The 21,992-nt window shown below is 40.2% G+C and overlaps 1 protein-coding gene across 1 annotated transcript in view; it reads right to left on the bottom strand.

Moving 5' to 3' along the window:
• WDR38 (WD repeat domain 38) overlaps window positions 1–21,992 on the bottom strand; it is a 34,666-nt gene that overhangs the window by 5,325 nt on the left and 7,349 nt on the right. Inside the window, exons 3-4 of the mRNA XM_053696231.1 lie at window positions 19,204–19,320; window positions 16,768–16,865 (exon numbers count right to left, since the gene is read on the bottom strand). Of these exons, the coding sequence (XP_053552206.1) occupies window positions 16,768–16,865; window positions 19,204–19,320 (215 nt within the window). The remainder of the gene's footprint in view (window positions 1–16,767; window positions 16,866–19,203; window positions 19,321–21,992) is intronic.

The following is a 21,992-nucleotide window of genomic DNA, read 5'->3' on the forward strand; positions in this document are numbered from 1 at the left end:
AGTGATCTAACTATATATATATATATATATATATATATATATATATATATATATATATATATATATATATATATATATCTAATATTTGGCTAAATACCTCCAGAAAGCAGAGGAATAATATTCACTACTACAAATGGGGACACGGACAAGAACCACAGACCCTTTCTCTTCAGCTGAGAAGGGATCAGATTCTAAAAACAACTGGGAGAGCTGATCAACATCAACATATATACAATTCATTAACCCCTACACAAAAAGACATAGATATATAAACCTGTGATAATGTCTGCCAGAAAACCTTCTAAAGGTGACAAATCTAATAAAAATCAAACAGTGAGCACTTTTTTTAGACCCCCTAAAAACACCAAAACCTCTGAATTATTAGAAATGGATGCAGAGGGGGAGTCTGAAACAGAACAAATGCTGCTAACACAAGTGGAAGACCAAAATCCGTTAATGAAAGCAGATTTACGTGAGCTTGTCTCTAAACAAGACATAGCCTCTAATTTTGAGAGGGTATTGTAAAAAATGAATTCAATGCACATAACAGTTACCGCAAGCCTCACTGAGATTCGATCAGATATAGCCAACTTAGGAGGGAGACTGGAAATACTAGAAGAACACAAAGAAGCTATAACGGATTAACTATCCACAGTTTCTCAGAACCTATCAATACAACAACAGTCTTTCATAGCAATCCAAGATAAAGTAGATGACCTTGAGAATAGTAGTCAAAGAAATAATATCAGACTTAAAGGAGTCCCAGAATTGATCACTAATACTGAACTTAAACCATATCTTCAACAACTCTTCAAACACATCACAGGAGATAAAGAAGACACTGACTATGGAATGGAAAGGCCCCATAGAGCCTTAAATGCAAAGCCTAAAGGGGATTTCCCTCCTAGAGACGTAATAATCAAATTCTCTTTTTATTCAAGACAAAGAAAGAATCCTGAAGGCCTCAAGAAATAATCCCACCTTCAAATTTCAAGAAACAATAATTCCATTTTTTCAAGATCTCAGTCTTAGAACGCTACAAAGGAGAAGTCTTCTTAGACCCCTGACTACAATCTTGAGAAAGCACAAAATAAAATGTGTTTAGGTTCCCTTTGCCCTCCACATACTGAAAGATAACAAAACTATCACTATGAGAGAAATATAAGAAATACCTACAACATGCAAGATATTGGGTCTGGACCTGCTACTCATCCCTACCGAAGAACCATCCTCACAGAAACTCAACATCTCAAACCCATCCACATGGGTGAAAGTGGACAGGAAACAATTTAAGAAATCACATTCTCAAGGAGGCACCCCGCTTCAAACATTAATCCAACAATGGATCCTTGATCACATGTATCCTTTACTTACACTGAATTTTTAAGTTACTTTGAAATACAGGTCACTATGTCGACTGTTCAGAACCTGTGTTTCTAGGTTTCACCGTAGTTCTTCAGTTACTGGTTTACCGGTTTAATAAATATATCACATATTACTGATTTCATATGTTTTATCCATGTAATTACATATAGACGCAGCTCTTGCTTCCATTAAGTGGATGCAGCCACATCTAATGTATGTTCACCCCTTCATTGGGGAACTTTGTTATTTATTTATTTTATGTTTGTTACTTATTGTTTGGTTTTTCTATTGTAGTTTATCTAGAGATACCGAGATTGTACCCAAATTCTTTGGAATCCAATACGTCCATCCTTTAACAGGGGAGTTCCTTTTCCTACACAGGTTAGTAATACACACACATTTAATATACAAATCTATATTAACACTACACTCTCCTAAATTAACCTTATGACTTCCAAAATTCACCTTATTTCACACAATGTAAGAGGTTTGAACACGGATGTTAAACGCTGCACAACCATAAACCAATATCAGAATCTAGGGGCCAATATTGTGTTCCTTCAGGAAACTCATTTCACCAAGGCACAAATTCCCAAATATTTGTCACAGAATTACACCCAGCATTATCATGCAACTACAGATAAAAAAAGAGAGGAGTATCTATATTAATTCATTCTACACTAGCATTCAAACATGAATCCACAATAGCAGATGAGGAAGGCAGGTACCTAATAGTCAAAGGTCAGATCTCTGACTCAGACATCATCCTTTGCAATATATATGCCCCCAACGACAACCAACATATATTTTTTCGAAATATTTCTAACTTATTAACTAACTGGTCCCAATACAAAATTATTTTAGTGGGAGACTTTAACATTACAATGATGAAAAGGCCAGATACACCAAACAAACCTAACTCCAAATTACATAGACATAATAGATTGGTCAACAATATACAAGAACACCTAGCTCCTAATACTCTTATAGACACTTGGTTTACCCTTTATGGGACCACTACTTATACTACCTACTATTCATCGGCTCACAAAAGCTATACCAGAATAGATTATATCTATATCAGCAGGATATTACAACCGCTGCTTAGTTCCTCTGCAATCCATACTTGTGTTTGGTCAGATCATTCCATTCTCAGGATATAAGATCAAGCTCAACAAATGCGAAGCTTTACCAATAGCCTTACCACAACATACTAAGAAGATAATAGAGACTAACTTTGACCTTAAGTGGGCCAACCATTCTCTTAAATATTTGGGAATCCATCTCACCACACAGTTTAATCAATTCAATAAATGTTTAGGGCTCTTCCCATTAAAATTCCAAAACCTGACTTAGCATCTCTGCAAACAGAATTAGTGGTATTCACCAGAGGGGAAAAGATGGCGAGAATCACAACCTCAACTATTACAAGACATAGAACACTAGGGGGTTGGGAGCTCCAAATTTATTAGATTACTATAAAGCATTGAGATTAGCACAAACGATTTTATTAGGAGGAAAATTCAGGGAAGTCCTTTGGACCCATCTGGAGGCCAATCTATACGGGTCCTCTCACCCGGATGAGATTTTATGGGAAATATCACTCAGAATAAGTAATGTTGGAAAGTACAAGCCCCCCACTTCAGAATCCACTGTTCATATATGGTCTTCAATGGCTAAATTAAAGAACCTACTTCCAATACACTCATTGATGACACCTCTTAAATACCTCCTACCTAAAAAAATAAATAATAATAATTGATAAATGGGCAAATAAGGGGTTATGTAGGGTGGTGGATGTATTGGACAATAGAAAACCCATGACTTTTACCCAATTACAGAACATCTTAAACCCATTGAAGCTACATTGGTATCAATATCTTCAAGTCACATCAGCTATCCAACAATATATTAGACCACCACATCAATCAGAATCCACAATTATAGAGATTCTATTGAAAACTCCACATAGACCCAAACAAACCATCTCCAGACTATACACAGCAATCGAATCAACATTTAATAACACAAAATCATCAATAGTTTTGATGTGGAAAAAAGACTTAGGGGTAGATTTATCATAGTGCGAGCGGACATGATACGATGTAGCGTATCATGTCCGCTGCACATCGATAAATGCTGACAGCATACGCTGTCGGCATTTATCATTGCACCAGCAGTTCTTGTGAACTGCTGGTGCAATGCCTCCCCCTGCAGATTCGCGGCCAATCGGCTACTAGCAGGGAGTGTCAATCAACCCGATCGCTGCTTCATAACTTCTGTTTCTGGCGAGGCTGAAGGCTCGTGCGGAAACGGGCATCAAGCTCCATTCAGAGCTTGATAATTCGGCCCCTTAGACATTACAAAGGAGAAGAAAGTATGGGATGACATTTTCAACTCGGCATGTAAGGGACTCTTAAGTGCGGACCTAAGAGAAAACACAATTAAAACCATGTTTAGATGGTACTTAAAAACTTCACATATGTCCTCCACTAACAGATTTTGTTACAGAGGATACAGAATTATAGGCTCATACCGTCATATGTGGTGGGATTGTGATCAAGTTAAACCAATTTGGGAAAAATTATCTGCCCTACTTAGCGACATACTAGATGAACATATACAGCTATCTATATCCCAAACTCTTTTACACAAACCAATACTAAAATATAATAAATATATTAATGCCTTTATAAGAATAGTATGCACAATCACCAGAACCTGCATAGCAAAGTATTGGAAAACAATTGCGCCTACTAGGGCAGAGATTAGGAATAAAATATCTTTAACATACAAAATCCATGAATCCGCAGCTGGAGTCCTAGATACAAAAGAACTATTCGATAAGGTTTGGTACTATTGGATTTTAAAGGGTACACCAGACACTTAGGACGAAGTCCATATCACCAACCCAACAGGGACATCATGAACATCTCGGTATCTCACTTTTTTTTCTTTTTCTATTCTTTTAGATTTATAATACCCTTCTGTATTACAGTATATTTAGTTAATTTAGTTGTTTCATGTTTAATTTACAACTTGGGTATAATAATAAGTACAAGAAGATTATTCACTAAGTGACAAACACAATTATCTTCTGATTCTACTCATTAGACACAGGGAATTTCTTCCAGAAGTTGGAAAATATCGCTTGGACATTTAGTGAGTGGAAAAGCAACCTCACTTGGCAATTCCGTCTCACCTTATTGGCCTTTGCTAAATAAGATGTATAAAAAGGAAGGGAGATGTAACGTTTTTGCGTATTACTTATTGTTTTAAGGTTTTGTTTGAACAAAATGTCTCAATAAAAAGATTTACACATAAAATAAAAATCTAAAAAAAAAAAAACACCCCAAAAAATAAAATAAAACCTTATACTAACCCCAGAAAATGTAATCACAGTTCCTGAAGTCTGGACATCCATCTTCATCTAGGCGGCGAGAAGTCTTCATCCAGGCGGCGACATCTTCATCCATCGCGTGGGCATCTTCTATCTTCATCCCGGTGGTGCGGAGTTGACCAGGACCTGCGGCAACATCCAGCGCGAAGCCTCCTCTTCATGTGATTGTCTGCCGCACACTGAAGCTTGAATGCAAGGTAGCCCTTTTATATTGGGGTACCGTTGCATTCCTATTGGCTGAAATATTCAAATCAGCCAATAGGATGAGAGCTGCTTAAATTCTATTAACTATTGAAATCATTTACATCCTGTCTGTCTGTCCTCCTGTTTCATGTCTGTGCTTGAATGGGACTATTCAGTCTTTTTTAACCGTTTCCTTCAGGAGCAGAACTTCGATTGGGCTTGAATAGGACTATTCAGTCTTTTTTAACCGTTTCCTTCAGGAGCGGAACTGCGATTGGGCCCCCGAGAAAAAACATTGACCTGCCACTGCCTGCACTGATATCATGTGAGTGTGACGTGGTGCTTCACTAGTGTCTCTGTCTCTGACTACAGGGGTTATTGTTTCTGTTTTACCCATTGGTGTTTATGTGTGTGTATATGTGACTGTGTGTGTATTTATGCATGTATGTATGTGTGTGTGTGTGTGTATGTATGTGACTGTGTGTGTATTTATGCATGTATGTGTGTGTATGTATGTGACTGTGTGTGTATTTATGCTTGTATGTGACTGTGTGTGTATTTATGCATGTATGTGTGTGTGTGACTGTGTGTGTATTTATGCATGTATGTGTATGTGACTGTGTGTGTATTTATGCATGTGTGTGTGTATGTGTGTACGTATGTATGTGACTGTGTGTGTATTTATGCATGTATGTGTGTACGTATGTATGTGACTGTGTGTGTATTTATGCATGTATGTGTGTGTGTGTGTGTATGTATGTGACTGTGTGTGTATTTATGCATGTATGTGTGTGTGTGTATGTGACTGTGTGTGTATTTATGCATGTATGTGTGTGTGTGACTGTGTGTGTATTTATGCATGTATGTGTATGTGACTGTGTGTGTATTTATGCATGTGTGTGTGTATGTGTGTACGTATGTATGTGACTGTGTGTGTATTTATGCATGTATGTGTGTACGTATGTATGTGACTGTGTGTGTATTTATGCATGTATGTGACTGTGTGTGTATTTATGCATGTATGTGTGTGTGTGTATGTTTGTGGAACCAGCAAATTACAGACCTTGTTACTACAGCATGGGGGGGCGGGGGGTAAACAGTGTCACTATACAGTACCACTATATACAGTACGGGGGGCTGGACTATGTCACAGACTACTGCGGTCACTTTATAAAGTACTGGGGCGGGTAGGGTCAGGCCAGCCATCTCACTGGCAGATTACAGACTGTATCACTAACTCACTATATACAGTATTGGTGGGTTAAACAGTGTCACTCTACAGTAATAGGGGGTCAGACCATCTCACAGACTGTGGGCACAGGGTACCTCCTTTTGCAGACATGTAATCTGATTCACATTTTTTTTTCTGTTAAATTTTAAAAAAAAAAAAAAAAAAAAAAAAAAGATATCTATCAAATTCACCTTTTTTTAGATTCTTGCACCTGGGCCCTGTGGTTTCTAGTTACGCCTCTGGTTTTCTTCCAATAACTTTTGTATTTTTTTAAGCACCTTCTTGCAGTGCCTGCTTATTCCTCTCCCACATCTGAAACTCATTTACCGCTTACCATTTTCTTCCTCCTGTAAATCTCTCTTGGCTTCCATTGTTTCCAAGGATTACAATTTAAAGGGACGTTAAAGTCAAAATGTAATTCCTTGTTTTTTTTATGGTCTGCTATAAGTGTAAATGTATTTAAATGTATATATTTACAATTCTTCTTTTAAATTGTGTGTTAACTTTGCCTGCATTTGATGTAAAATACCTCTGAAAATTGTGCTTGCTGTACTCCCCCAAGGCTGCATTGCCTCTATCATAATTACATGTGGCAACACGTGACTCTGCAACATGCTAAACATAGATTGATTACATCAGAGCACGCACTTGTTTACAGCTGTCCCTAATAAGCCACAGTCAAAGAGACCAGGGGGTCGATCCGATATAAATCGTCGTCCGCAAAAGCCGGCAACGCCAATATTTGCGCGGGTTTGGTATCACATATACGGCGTAACCTAGAAGTTACGCCCGTATATTTCTGCCGTCGCCCGCAGTTTGTTGGGCCATAGGCAGGTATACCAAACCCGCGCAGTTTGGTATCCAATATGCAGCGTAAGGACTTACGTGGCGAAAATGGAGAAAACTTACTCCATTTTCACCTCGCCACAAAAAGCAGCCGTAAGAAGCCTTACGCTGACTATTGGAGCCCCGTAACTCTCTAAACTAACTAGAAAATAAACCTAACACCTAACGCATGCGCAATGTCTATCTCCCTGTCAACCGCGATCTGCTAAAATAAACCTAACACCTAACGCATGCGCAATGTCTATCTCCCTGTCAACCGCGATCCCCCCCCCGAAATCCCTAATAAAGTTATTACCCCCTAAACCGCCGCTCCCGGACCCCGCCGCCATCTACATAAACTAACCCCCTACTGTGAGCCTCTAAAACCGCCGCCATCTACCTTATCTATCCCCTAATCTGACCCCTTACACCGCCGCCACCTATATAAAAATTATTAACCCCTAATCTAATCCCCCTATACCGCCGCCAGCTATATTAATATTATTAACCCCTAATGTAAGCCCCTTACACCGCCGCCATCTCTATTAAAATGATTAACCCCTAATTTAATCTACCTACCCCGCCGCCAGCTATATTATCTATATTAACCCTAAGTATATTATAGTTAATATAGTTATTACATTATATATATTAACTATATTAACCCTAATTATACTAGGGTTAATATAGTTAATATAGTTACTATAGTATTTATATTAACTATATTAACTCTATCTAACCCTAACACCCCTAACTAAATTTATATTAAATTAATCTAATTCATTTATAAACTAAAATATTCCTATTTAAATCTAAATACTTACCTATAAAATAAACCATAAGATAGCTACAATATAATTAATAATTACATTGTAGCTATGTTAGGGTTAATATTTATTTTACAGGTAAATTGTTAATTATTTTAACTAGGTATAATAGATATTAAATAGTTATTAACTATTTAATATCTACCTAGTTAAAATAATTACCCAATTACCTGTAAAATAAATCCTAAACTAAGTTACAAATACACCTACACTATCAATAAATTTAATAAACTACAAACATCTATCTAAAAATACAATTAAATTAACTAAACTAAATTACAAAAAAAAACAAACACTAAATTACAAAAAATAAAAAAAAGATTACAAGATATTTAAGCTAATTACACCTATTCTAAGCCCCCTAATAAAATAATAAACCCCCAAAATAAAAAAAATTCCCTGCCCTATTCTAAATTCAACAAATTTCAAAGCTCTTTACCTTACCAGCCCTTAAAAGGGCCTTTTGTGGGGCATGCCCCAAAGAATTCAGCTCTTTTGCATACAACAAATACAATACCCCCCCCCCCATTACAACCCACCACCCACATACCCCTATTCTAAACCCACCCAAACCCCCCTTAAAAAAGCCTAACACTACCTCCCTGAAGATCTCCCTACCTTGTCTTCACCACACCGGGCCGAACTCCTGATCCGATCCGGGCGATGTCTTCCTCCAAGCGGCAAAGAAGAATTCTTCCTCCGGCGATGTCATCCTCCAAGCGGCAAAGAAAAATTCTTCCTCCGGCGACGTCTTCCTCCAAGCGGCAGCAAAGTCTTCATTCTTCCGGCGGCATCTTCAATCTTCTTTCTTCGCTCCGCCGCCGCGGAGCATCCATCCCGGCCGACTGCTGAACTTGGAATGAGGTACCTTTAAATGACGTCATCCAAGATGGCGTCCGCCGAATTCCGATTGGCTGATAGGATTCTATCAGCCAATCGGAATTAAGTTAAAAAAATCTGATTGGCTGATTGAATCAGCCAATCAGATTCAAGTTCAATCCGATTGGCTGTTCCAATCAGCCAATCAGATTGAGCTCGCATTCTATTGGCTGTTCCGATCAGAATTCTTCTTTGCCGCTTGGAGGAAGACATCGCCCGGATCGGATCAGGAGTTCGGCCCGGTGTGGTGAAGACTTTGCTGCCGCTTGGAGGAAGACGTCGCCGGAGGAAGAATTCTTCTTTGCCGCTTGGAGGATGACATCGCCGGAGGAAGAATTCTTCTTTGCCGCTTGGAGGAAGACATCGCCCGGATCGGATCAGGAGTTCGGCCCGGTGTGGTGAAGACAAGGTAGGGAGATCTTCAGGGGGGTAGTGTTAGGCTTTTTTAAGGGGGGTTTGGGTGGGTTTAGAATAGGGGTATGTGGGTGGTGGGTTGTAATGGGGGGGTATTGTATTTGTTGTATGCAAAAGAGCTGAATTCTTTGGGGCATGCCCCACAAAAGGCCCTTTTAAGGGCTGGTAAGGTAAAGAGCTTTGACATTTGTTGAATTTAGAATAGGGCAGGGAATTTTTTTTATTTTGGGGGTTTATTATTTTATTAGGGGGCTTAGAATAGGTGTAATTAGCTTAAATATCTTGTAATCTTTTTTTTATTTTTTGTAATTTAGTGTTTGTTTTTTTTTGTAATTTAGTTTAGTTAATTTAATTGTATTTTCTCCAACATAGGTGTGTCCGGTCCACGGCGTCATCCTTACTTGTGGGATATTCTCTTCCCCAACAGGAAATGGCAAAGAGCCCAGCAAAGCTGGTCACATGATCCCTCCTAGGCTCCGCCTACCCCAGTCATTCTCTTTGCCGTTGTACAGGCAACATCTCCACGGAGATGGCTTAGAGTTTTTTAGTGTTTAACTGTAGTTTTTATTATTCAATCAAGAGTTTGTTATTTTAAAATAGTGCTGGTATGTACTATTTACTCAGAAACAGAAAAGAGATGAAGATTTCTGTTTGTATGAGGAAAATGATTTTAGCACCGTAACTAAAATCCATGGCTGTTCCACACAGGACTGTTGAGAGCAATTAACTTCAGTTGGGGGAACAGTGTGCAGTCTCTTGCTGCTTGAGGTATGACACATTCTAACAAGACGATGTAATGCTGGAAGCTGTCATTTTTTCCCTATGGGATCCGGTAAGCCATGTTTATTACGATGGTAAATAAGGGCTTCACAAGGGCTTATTAAGATTGTAGACTTTTCTGGGCTAAATCGATTCAGTTTTAAAACATATTTAGCTTTGAGGAATCATTTTATCTGGGTTTATTGATATTATAATATCGGCAGGCACTGTATTAGACACCTTATTTCTCTGGGGCTTTCCCAAAGCATAAGCAGAGCCTCATTTTCGCGCCGGTGTGGCGCACTTGTTTTTGAGAGGCATGGCATGCAGTCGCATGTGAGAGGAGCTCTGATACTTAGAAAAGACTTTCTGAAGGCGTCATTTGGTATCGTATTCCCCTTTGGGCTTGGTTGGGTCTCAGCAAAGCAGATACCAGGGACTGTAAAGGGGTTAAAGTGTTAAAACGGCTCCGGTTCCGTTATTTTAAGGGTTAAAGCTTCCAAATTTGGTGTGCAATACTTTTAAGGCTTTAATACACTGTGGTGAAAATTTGGTGAATTTTGTACAATTCCTTCATGTTTTTTCGCAATTGCAGTAATAAAGTGTGTTCAGTTTAAAATTTAAAGTGACAGTAACGGTTTTATTTTAAAACGTTTTTTGTACTTTATTATCAAGTTTATGCCTGTTTAACATGTCTGAACTACCAGATAGACTGTGTTCTGAATGTGGGGAAGCCAGAATTCCTGTTCATTTAAATAAATGTGATTTATGTGATAATGACAATGATGCCCAAGATGATTCCTCAAGTGAGGGGAGTAAGCATGGTACTGCATCATTCCCTCCTTCGTCTACACGAGTCTTGCCCACTCAGGAGGCCCCTAGTACATCTAGCGCGCTAATACTGCTTACTATGCAACAATTAACGGCTGTAATGGATAATTCTGTCAAAAACATTTTAGCCAAAATGAACCCTTGTCAGCGTAAGCGTGGCTGCTCTGTTTTAGTTACTGAAGAGCATGACGACGCTGATATTAATATCTCTGAAGGGCCCCTAACCCAATCTGAGGGGGCCAGGGAGGTTTTGTCTGAGGGAGAAATTACTGATTCAGGGAACATTTCTCAACAGGCTGAACCTGATGTAATTGCATTTAAATTTAAGTTGGAACATCTCCGCATTCTGCTTAAGGAGGTATTATCCACTCTGGATGATTGTGAAAAGTTGGTCATCCCAGAGAAACTATGTAAAATGGACAAGTTCCTAGAGGTGCCGGAGCTCCCAGAAGCTTTTCCTATACCCAAGCGGGTGGCGGACATTGTTAATAAAGAATGGGAAAGGCCCGGTATTCCTTTCGTCCCTCCCCCCATATTTAAAAAATTGTTTCCTATGGTCGACCCCAGAAAGGACTTATGGCAGATAGTCCCCAAGGTCGAGGGAGCGGTTTCTACTTTAAACAAACGCACCACTATACCCATAGAGGATAGTTGTGCTTTCAAAGATCCTATGGATAAAAAATTAGAAGGTTTGCTTAAAAAGATGTTTGTTCAGCAGGGTTACCTTCTACAACCAATTTCATGCATTGTCCCTGTCACTACAGCCGCATGTTTCTGGTTTGATGAACTGATAAAGGCGCTCGATAGTGATTCTCCTCCTTATGAGGAGATTATGGACAGAATCAATGCTCTCAAATTGGCTAATTCTTTCACCCTAGACGCCACTTTGCAATTGGCTAGGTTAGCGGCTAAGAATTCTGGGTTTGCTATTGTGGCGCGCAGAGCGCTTTGGTTGAAATCTTGGTCGGCTGACGCGTCTTCCAAGAACAAGCTACTAAACATTCCTTTCAAGGGGAAAACGCTGTTTGGCCCTGACTTGAAAGAGATTATCTCGGATATCACTGGGGGTAAGGGCCACGCCCTTCCTCAGGATCGGCCTTTCAAGGCGAAAAATAGACCCAATTTTCGTCCCTTTCGTAAAAACGGACCAGCCCAAAGTGCTACGTCCTCTAAGCAAGAGGGTAATACTTCTCAAGCCAAGCCAGCTTGGAGACCAATGCAAGGCTGGAACAAGGGAAAGCAGGCCAAGAAGCCTGCCACTGCTACCAAGACAGCATGAAATATTGGCCCCCGATCCGGGACCGGATCTGGTGGGGGGCAGACTCTCTCTCTTCGCTCAGGCTTGGGCAAGAGATGTTCTGGATCCTTGGGCGCTAGAAATAGTCTCCCAGGGTTATCTTCTGGAATTCAAGGGACTTCCCCCAAGGGGGAGGTTCCACAGGTCTCAGTTGTCTTCAGACCACATAAAAAGACAGGCGTTCTTACATTGTGTAGAAGACCTGTTAAAAATGGGAGTGATTCATCCTGTTCCACTAAGAGAACAAGGGATGGGGTTCTACTCCAATCTGTTCATAGTTCCCAAAAAAGAGGGAACGTTCAGACCAATCTTAGATCTCAAGATCTTAAACAAGTTTCTCAAGGTTCCATCTTTCAAGATGGAAACCATTCGAACTATTCTTCCTTCCATCCAGGAGGGTCAATTCATGACCACGGTGGATTTAAAGGATGCGTATCTACATATTCCTATCCACAAGGAACATCATCGGTTCCTAAGGTTTGCATTCCTGGACAAACATTACCAGTTCGTGGCGCTTCCTTTCGGATTAGCCACTGCTCCAAGGATTTTCACAAAGGTACTAGGCTCCCTTCTAGCGGTGCTAAGACCAAGGGGCATTGCAGTAGTACCTTACCTGGACGACATTCTGATTCAAGCGTCGTCCCTTCCTCAAGCAAAGGCTCACACGGACATTGTCCTGGCCTTTCTCAGATCTCACGGCTGGAAAGTGAACGTGGAAAAGAGTTCTCTATCCCCGTCAACAAGGGTTCCCTTCTTGGGAACAATTATAGACTCTTTAGAAATGAGGATCTTTCTAACAGAGGCCAGAAAAACAAAACTTCTAGACTCTTGTCGGATACTTCATTCCGTTCCCCTTCCTTCCATAGCTCAGTGCATGGAAGTGATCGGGTTGATGGTAGCGGCGATGGACATAGTCCCTTTTGCGCGCATTCATCTAAGACCATTACAACTGTGCATGCTCAGTCAGTGGAATGGGGACTATACAGACTTGTCTCCGAAGATACAAGTAAATCAGAGGACCAGAGACTCACTCCGTTGGTGGCTGTCCCTGGACAATCTGTCTCAAGGGATGACGTTCCGCAGACCAGAGTGGGTCATTGTCACGACCGACGCCAGTCTGATGGGCTGGGGCGCGGTCTGGGGATCCCTGAAAGCTCAGGGTCTTTGGTCTCGGGAAGAATCTCTTCTACCGATAAATATTCTGGAACTGAGAGCGATATTCAATGCTCTCAAGGCCTGGCCTCGGCTAGCGAGGACCAAATTCATACGGTTTCAATCAGACAACATGACAACTGTTGCGTACATCAACCATCAGGGGGGAACAAGGAGTTCCCTAGCGATGGAAGAAGTGACCAAAATCATTCTATGGGCGGAGTCTCACTCCTGCCACCTGTCTGCTATCCACATCCCAGGAGTGGAAAATTGGGAAGCGGATTTTCTGAGTCGTCAGACATTGCATCCGGGGGAGTGGGAACTCCATCCGGAAATCTTTGCCCAAGTCACTCACCTGTGGGGCATTCCAGACATGGATCTGATGGCTTCTCGTCAGAACTTCAAAGTTCCTTGCTACGGGGCCAGATCCAGGGATCCCAAGGCGGCTCTAGTGGATGCACTAGTAGCACCTTGGACCTTCAAACTAGCTTATGTGTTCCCGCCATTTCCTCTCATCCCCAGGCTGGTAGCCAGGATCAATCAGGAGAGGGCGTCGGTGATCTTGATAGCTCCTGCGTGGCCACGCAGGACTTGGTATGCAGATCTGGTGAATATGTCATCGGCTCCACCTTGGAAGCTACCTTTGAGACGAGACCTTCTTGTTCAGGGTCCGTTCGAACATCCGAATCTGGTTTCACTCCAGCTGACTGCTTGGAGATTGAACGCTTGATTTTATCGAAGCGAGGATTCTCAGATTCTGTTATCGATACTCTTGTTCAGGCCAGAAAGCCTGTAACTAGAAAGATTTACCACAAAATTTGGAAAAAATATATCTGTTGGTGTGAATCTAAAGGATTCCCTTGGGACAAGGTTAAGATTCCTAGGATTCTATCCTTCCTTCAAGAAGGATTGGAAAAAGGATTATCTGCTAGTTCCCTGAAGGGACAGATTTCTGCCTTGTCGGTATTACTTCACAAAAAGCTGGCAGCTGTGCCAGATGTTCAAGCCTTTGTTCAGGCTCTGGTTAGAATCAAGCCTGTTTACAAACCTTTGACTCCTCCTTGGAGTCTCAATTTAGTTCTTTCAGTTCTTCAGGGGGTTCCGTTTGAACCCTTACATTCCGTTGATATTAAGTTATTATCTTGGAAAGTTTTGTTTTTAGTTGCGATTTCTTCTGCTAGAAGAGTCTCAGAATTATCTGCTCTGCAGTGTTCTCCTCCTTATCTGGTGTTCCATGCAGATAAGGTGGTTTTACGTACTAAACCTGGTTTTCTTCCAAAAGTTGTTTCTAACAAAAACATTAACCAGGAGATTATCGTACCTTCTCTGTGTCCAAAACCAGTTTCAAAGAAGGAACGTTTGTTGCACAATTTGGATGTTGTTCGCGCTCTAAAATTCTATTTAGATGCTACAAAGGATTTTAGACAAACATCTTCCTTGTTTGTTGTTTATTCAGGTAAAAGGAGAGGTCAAAAAGCAACTTCTACCTCTCTCTCTTTTTGGATTAAAAGCATCATCAGATTGGCTTACGAGACTGCCGGACGGCAGCCTCCCGAAAGAATCACAGCTCATTCCACTAGGGCTGTGGCTTCCACATGGGCCTTCAAGAACGAGGCTTCTGTTGATCAGATATGTAGGGCAGCGACTTGGTCTTCACTGCACACTTTTACCAAATTTTACAAGTTTGATACTTTTGCTTCTTCTGAGGCTATTTTTGGGAGAAAGGTTTTGCAAGCCGTGGTGCCTTCCATTTAGGTGACCTGATTTGCTCCCTCCCTTCATCCGTGTCCTAAAGCTTTGGTATTGGTTCCCACAAGTAAGGATGACGCCGTGGACCGGACACACCTATGTTGGAGAAAACAGAATTTATGTTTACCTGATAAATTTCTTTCTCCAACGGTGTGTCCGGTCCACGGCCCGCCCTGGTTTTTTAATCAGGTCTGATAATTTATTTTCTTTAACTACAGTCACCACGGTACCATATGGTTTCTCCTATGCAAATATTCCTCCTTAACGTCGGTCGAATGACTGGGGTAGGCGGAGCCTAGGAGGGATCATGTGACCAGCTTTGCTGGGCTCTTTGCCATTTCCTGTTGGGGAAGAGAATATCCCACAAGTAAGGATGACGCCGTGGACCGGACACACCGTTGGAGAAAGAAATTTATCAGGTAAACATAAATTCTGTTTTTAGATAGATGTTTGTAGTTTATTAAATTTATTGATAGTGTAGGTGTATTTGTAACTTAGTTTAGGATTTATTTTACAGGTAATTGGGTAATTATTTTAACTAGGTAGATATTAAATAGTTAATAACTATTTAATATCTATTATACCTAGTTAAAATAATTAACAATTTACCTGTAAAATAAATATTAACCCTAACATAGCTACAATGTAATTATTAATTATATTGTAGCTATCTTAGGGTTTATTTTATAGGTAAGTATTTAGATTTAAATAGGAATATTTTAGTTTATAAATTAATTAGATTAATTTAATATAAATTTAGTTAGGGTTAGATAGAGTTAATATAGTTAATATAAATACTATAGTAACTATATTAACTATATTAACCCTAATATAATTAGGGTTAATATAGTTAATATATATAATGTAATAACTATATTAACTATAATATACTTAGGGTTAATATAGATAATATAGCTGGCGGCGGGGTAGGTAGATTAAATTAGGGGTTAATCATTTTAATAGAGATGGCGGCGGTGTAAGGGGCTTACATTAGGGGTTAATAATTTTAATATAGATGGCGGCGGTGTTAGGGGCTCACTTTAGGGGGTTATAGATATAATATAGCTGGCGGCGGGGTACGGGAGCGGCGGTTTAGGGGTTAATAACTTTATTAGGTTGCGGCGGGGTAAAGGAGCGGCGGTTTAGGGGTTAATAGCTTTTTTATTGTTAGGTTAGTGAGGGGGGATAGCGGATAGAGGGTTAGACAGTGCGGGCTATGTTAGGGAGGCGTGTTAGACAGTGCGGGCTATGTTAGGGAGGCGTGTTAGACAGTGCGGGTGTTTTAAACTTTAGTCAGGTTTTATAGGCGCCGGCAGTTTCTAACGTGCCGCAAGTCACTGGCGACGCCAGAAATTTGTACTTACGCAGATTTCTGGACATCGCTGGTTTGTGAGACTTACGGCACGTTAGCATCTGACGGCGACTTATATGGGATGGCTCGAGTTGCGAGCTGAAACTGCGGGCGACGCCGGTTCCCTCGCTTGCGCCGCAAACTGCGATCTATATCGGATCGCGCCCCTGGAACATAAAATCCCCCAAAAATGGTAAACTGTGCAAACTAAATGACAGTGTTAAATGATTTTATAAGATGTATTTTGTATACAGATGTTTTGTATTGCGGTTTGGGATTCATGTATAACAGTTTGTCTTAAAATGTTACCACAAACACCCACTTGATTTTCTCCTATCCTTTTATCCCTCTGCTATTGCCCAGCATTTTTCCTGCCCTGCTGTAGAAAAGCTCTGAGGTTCTCTTCCGATCTACATATGGTTTTCCATCAGTTTGTTCAATTACCTCTTGTACTAGCCCCCCCCTTATGTAAACAAAATGCTATCGACAGTCTCAATATATTACCTGCACTTCCCAGAGTATAGCAGTGCGGTCCCATCCTGCAGAGAGCAGGTACGCTGAGTCAGGACTGAAGCAAACTGTCTCTACGCTCTTAGAATGATCTGTAAAAATGTTATTGAGAAAATGCATTTAAGGGCAGTTCCCCCAATTACCCAGAACACACTGTCCATACATTCACACACCTGTTAGTAACCTGGCATACGTGTGCAGTTACCTGCCACACACACCTGTTAGGAAGGGGTTATATGTGTTACCTGCCACACACACCTGTTAGTAAGCTGTTATACGTGTTACCTGCCACACACACCTGTTAGTAAGCTGTTATACGTGTTACCTGCCACACACCCCTGTTAGTAAGCTGTTATATGTGTTACCTGCCACACACACCTGTTAGTAAGCTGTTATATGTGTTACCTGCCACACTCACCTGTTAGTAAGCTGTTATACGTGTTACCTGCCACACACACCTGTTAGTAAGCTGTTATATGTGTTACCTGCCACTCACACCTGTTAGTAAGTGGGCACCAGTGTATATTTAGCTGTCATACACACCTGTTAGTAAGTGTGCACCAGTGTATATTTAGCTGTCATACACACCTGTTAGTAAGCGGGCACCAGTGTATATTTAGCTGTCATACACACCTGTTAGTAAATGGCACCAGTGTATATTTAGCTGTCATACACACCTGTTAGTATATGGGCATCAGTGTATATTTAGCTGTCATACACACCTGTTAGTAAGTGGGCACCAGTGTATATTTAGCTGCCATACACACCTGTTAGTAAGTGGGCACCAGTGTATATTTAGCTGTCATACACACCTGTTAGTAAGTGGGCACCAGTGTATATTTAGTTGTCATACACACCTGTTAGTAAGCGGGCACCAGTGTATATTTAGCTGTCATACACACCTGTTAGTAAGCGGGCACCAGTGTATATTTAGCTGTCATACACACCTGTTAGTAATTGGGCACCAGTGTATATTTAGCTGTCATACACACCTGTTAGTAAATGGCACCAGTGTATATTTAGCTGTCATACACACCTGTTAGTAAATGGCATCAGTGTATATTTAGCTGTCATACACACCTGTTAGTAATTGGGCACCAGTGTATATTTAGCTGTCATACACACCTGTTAGTAAGTGTGCACCAGTGTATATTTAGCTGTCATACACACCTGTTAGTAAGCGGGCACCAGTGTATATTTAGCTGTCATACACACCTGTTAGTAAGTGGGCACCAGTGTATATTTAGCTGTCATACACACCTGTTAGTAAGTGGGCACCAGTGTATATTTAGCTGTCATACACACCTGTTAGTAAGTGGGCACCAGTGTATATTTAGCTGTCATAGACACCGGTTAGTAAGCGGGCACCAGTGTATATTTAGCTGTCATACACACCTGTTAGTAAGTGGGCACCAGTGTATATTTAGCTGTCATACACACCTGTTAGTAAGCGGGCACCAGTGTATATTTAGCTGTCATACACACCTGTTAGTAAGTTAGCACCAGTGTATATTTAGCTGTCATGCACACCTGTTAGTAAGTGGGCACCAGTGTATATTTAGCTGTCATACACACCTGTTAGTAAGTGGGCATCAGTGTATATTTAGCTGTCATACACACCTGTTAGTAAGCGGGCACCAGTGTATATTTAGTTGTCATACACACCTGTTAGTAAGTGTGCACCAGTGTATATTTAGCTGTCATACACACCTGTTAGTAAGTGGGCACCAGTGTATATTTAGCTGTCATGCACACCTGTTAGTAAGTGGGCACCAGTGTATATTTAGCTGTCATACACACCTGTTAGTAAGTGGGCATCAGTGTATATTTAGTTGTCATACTCACCTGTTAGTAAGTGGGCACCAGTGTATATTTAGCTGTCATACACACCTGTTAGTAAGTGTGCACCAGTGTATATTTAGCTGTCATACACACCTGTTAGTAAGTGTGCACCAGTGTATATTTAGCTGTCATACACACCTGTTAGTAAGTGGGCACCAGTGTATATTTAGCTGTCATACACACCTGTTAGTAAGCGGGCACCAGTGTATATTTAGCTGTCATACACACCTGTTAGTAAGTGGGCACCAGTGTATATTTAGCTGTCATACACACCTGTTAGTAAGTGTGCACCAGTGTATATTTAGCTGTCATACACACCTGTTAGTAAGCGGGCACCAGTGTATATTTAGCTGTCATACACACCTGTTAGTAAGTGGGCACCAGTGTATATTTAGCTGTCATACACACCTGTTAGTAAGTGTGCACCAGTGTATATTTAGCTGTCATACACACCTGTTAGTAAGCGGGCACCAGTGTATATTTAGCTGTCATACACACCTGTTAGTAAGTGGGCACCAGTGTATATTTAGCTGTCATACACACCTGTTAGTAAGCGGGCACCAGTGGATGTTTATCTGTCACACAAACCTGTCAGTAGATGGACACATTCTGCAGTATCTACTCTCCAGATCCGCACCGTGCAGTCATGGGATGCGCTGGCAAACAAGGAGTTGTCTGGAGAGAAGCAGCAGGACTTGACTGGACCTGAGGAAAATCAGTGAGAGAGCGACTGACTGAGAGAGGGCAAGACAGACAATCAGACTAAACAGTGATTGTGCATAGAAAGGACGACAGAACTGAGATTCCACTAGACATGTAAGGTTGAGATTCTGACTCACATTCCAATTCATCTGAATTCCAATGTGAAGTGCTTCACATGACAGATTTGTTGGGTTTTCAAATTGTAATCCATTCCAATCCATTAGAAAAACCCCACAATAACTAACCTATTAGAAGTTATTCAAATGCCCTCATAACCAGATATCAACCCTTATGCCTTTCATATAAACAAACCCACAGCACTATTGCAATCTAGCAGAGAATACATTTGCAAGATCATTTTGTAGGCTTTTGGACTTTTCCAGTTCTTACAAACTTGTTTTGGCCTGTTTCAAAATCCAATCTTGTCTGTTTCCCAATGTTACAGTTTTTGTATGCTAGTTAGTTCACACATTAACGTGATGGTAAAGTTAAAGAATAAGTGCCTAGTAACTAAAAATAATCTTATAAACTGGGGCACTTTTATTCATTAAACTTTACAAAGACGCTTATTTTTTTAAAATACCTTTGCGGTATGGTAAACATAACGCCAATCCTCTGCCCGCAGCTCCTGCTTTCATTAGCATATCAATGACGATCCGGCTTCCTCCAATCGTTGCGTTGCCTCACGAGCTGTACGCCAAAGGGGGCACACAAGGATTGGAGGAAGCCAGATCGTCATCGATATGCTAATGAAAGCAAGACCTGGGGGCGGAGGATAGGCATTATGTTTACCGTAACGCAAAGGTACCTATTTAAAAAAATAAGCGTCTTTGTAAAGTTTAATGAATGAAAGTGACCCTGTTTTTAAGATTACTTTTAGTTACCGGGCAGTTATTCATTAAACTTCAATTTACAATCAATTTAAAGGCACAATGTACAAATGCTAGCAGCTGTTAAAAAGTAATTGTATTCAAACCTGCTGCAGGAACACCCTTTCCTTCTCATAGCTAGGAAAGCCACTTTGATGTGCCGGGTGGAAGGTTTATCTGCGCATGAGTAATAGGACTGCATTAAGATGGCAGGGAACGGAGTATAAACTGAGCGTGCACAATAGTAAGGTTTATTGATCTATTGGTATGTTTCTGATTGGCTGTACCGACAGATGAGCAGAAAATGAAAAAAAAACAGCCCAGGCTGAGAGGTAGCCGGAAGAGGCTTGTTGGAATGACTTTGACACAAAAAATAACTACTTAAAGCCAGCGTAGACATCAAGGAGTATGTGCAGGGAACATATAAAGGACCACTAAACGCAGAAAAATAGCACACTCAGTAACTGTACTATAAATAGACAATACAACAGCATTTAGTTTGAATTTCAAATGAGTAGTAGATTTCTCTCTAACAATTTTTAAAGTTAATTCTATTTTCCCCTCCCACTGGATCATGTGACAGCTATCAGCCAATCACATAATGCATATACGTAAATTCTGTGAATCTTACACATGCCCAGTAGGTTCTGGTACCTCAGAAAGTGTGCATATAAAAAGATTGTGCAGATTTTGATAATGGATGTCAATTGGAAAGTTGTTTAAAATTGTGTGCTCTATCCAAATCATGAAATTTTAATTTTGACTTGAGTGTCCGTTTAAAGGCATGCACAATTAATTAGAAGTGTATAAAAGTTAATGTTTACCATCCCTTTAAGGGAAAACCATATCTACAATACACTGTCCCTTTAATGGGACATGAAACTCAAATGTTTTTCTTTCATGATTCAGATAGAAAATACAATTTCAAGCAACTTTCCAATTTATTTCTATTATGTAATTTGCTTTATTGTATTGGTATTCTTTATTGTAGAAGCATCAATGCACAATTGTGAGCCAATAATTTGCAGCCACCAATCAGCAGCTCATGAGCCTACCTATGTATTCTTTTCAACAAAGGATACCAAGAGTACAAAACAAAGGAGATAATATAGGTAAATTGCAAAGTTGTTTAAAATGACATGCTCTGTCTGAATCATGAAAGAAGAAAAAAGGGGTGTTATGTCCCTTTAAGGGGACATGAAACCCAAAACTTTTCTTTCGTGATTTAGATAGAGAATACGATTTTAAACAACTTTCTAATTTACTTCTATTATTTAATTTGCTTAATTCTCTTGTTATTCTTTGCTAAAAGGTTTATCTATGAAAGCTCAGGAGCAGCAGAGAATCTAGGTTCTAGCTGCTGATTGGTCGCTGCCTATGTATACCGATTGTCATTGGCTCACCCATGGGTTTAGTTTGAAACCAGTAGTTCATTGCTGCTCCTTCAACAAATGATACCAAGAGAATGAAACAAATTAAATAATAGAAGTAAATTAGAAAGTTTTTTTTAAATTGTATTCTCTGTCTGAATCATGAAAGAAATGTTTTGGGTTTCATGTCCCTTTGATGTCTTGCTATTGGCTTATATCAGGAATTGATATTAAAGGGACATGAAACCCAATTTTTTTCTTTCATGAGTTAGATAAAGCATGCAATTTTAAACAAGTTTCTAATTTACTTCTATTATCTAATTTGTTTCATTCTCTTGATATTCTTTGCTGAAAGGCATATCTAGATAGGCTCAGTAGCTGCTGATTGGTGACTGCACATAGATTCCTCGTGTGATTGACTCACCCATGTGCATTG

Source organism: Bombina bombina, chromosome 12 (genome assembly GCF_027579735.1).
Source record: "Bombina bombina isolate aBomBom1 chromosome 12, aBomBom1.pri, whole genome shotgun sequence".
Taxonomy (NCBI): domain Eukaryota; kingdom Metazoa; phylum Chordata; class Amphibia; order Anura; family Bombinatoridae; genus Bombina; species Bombina bombina.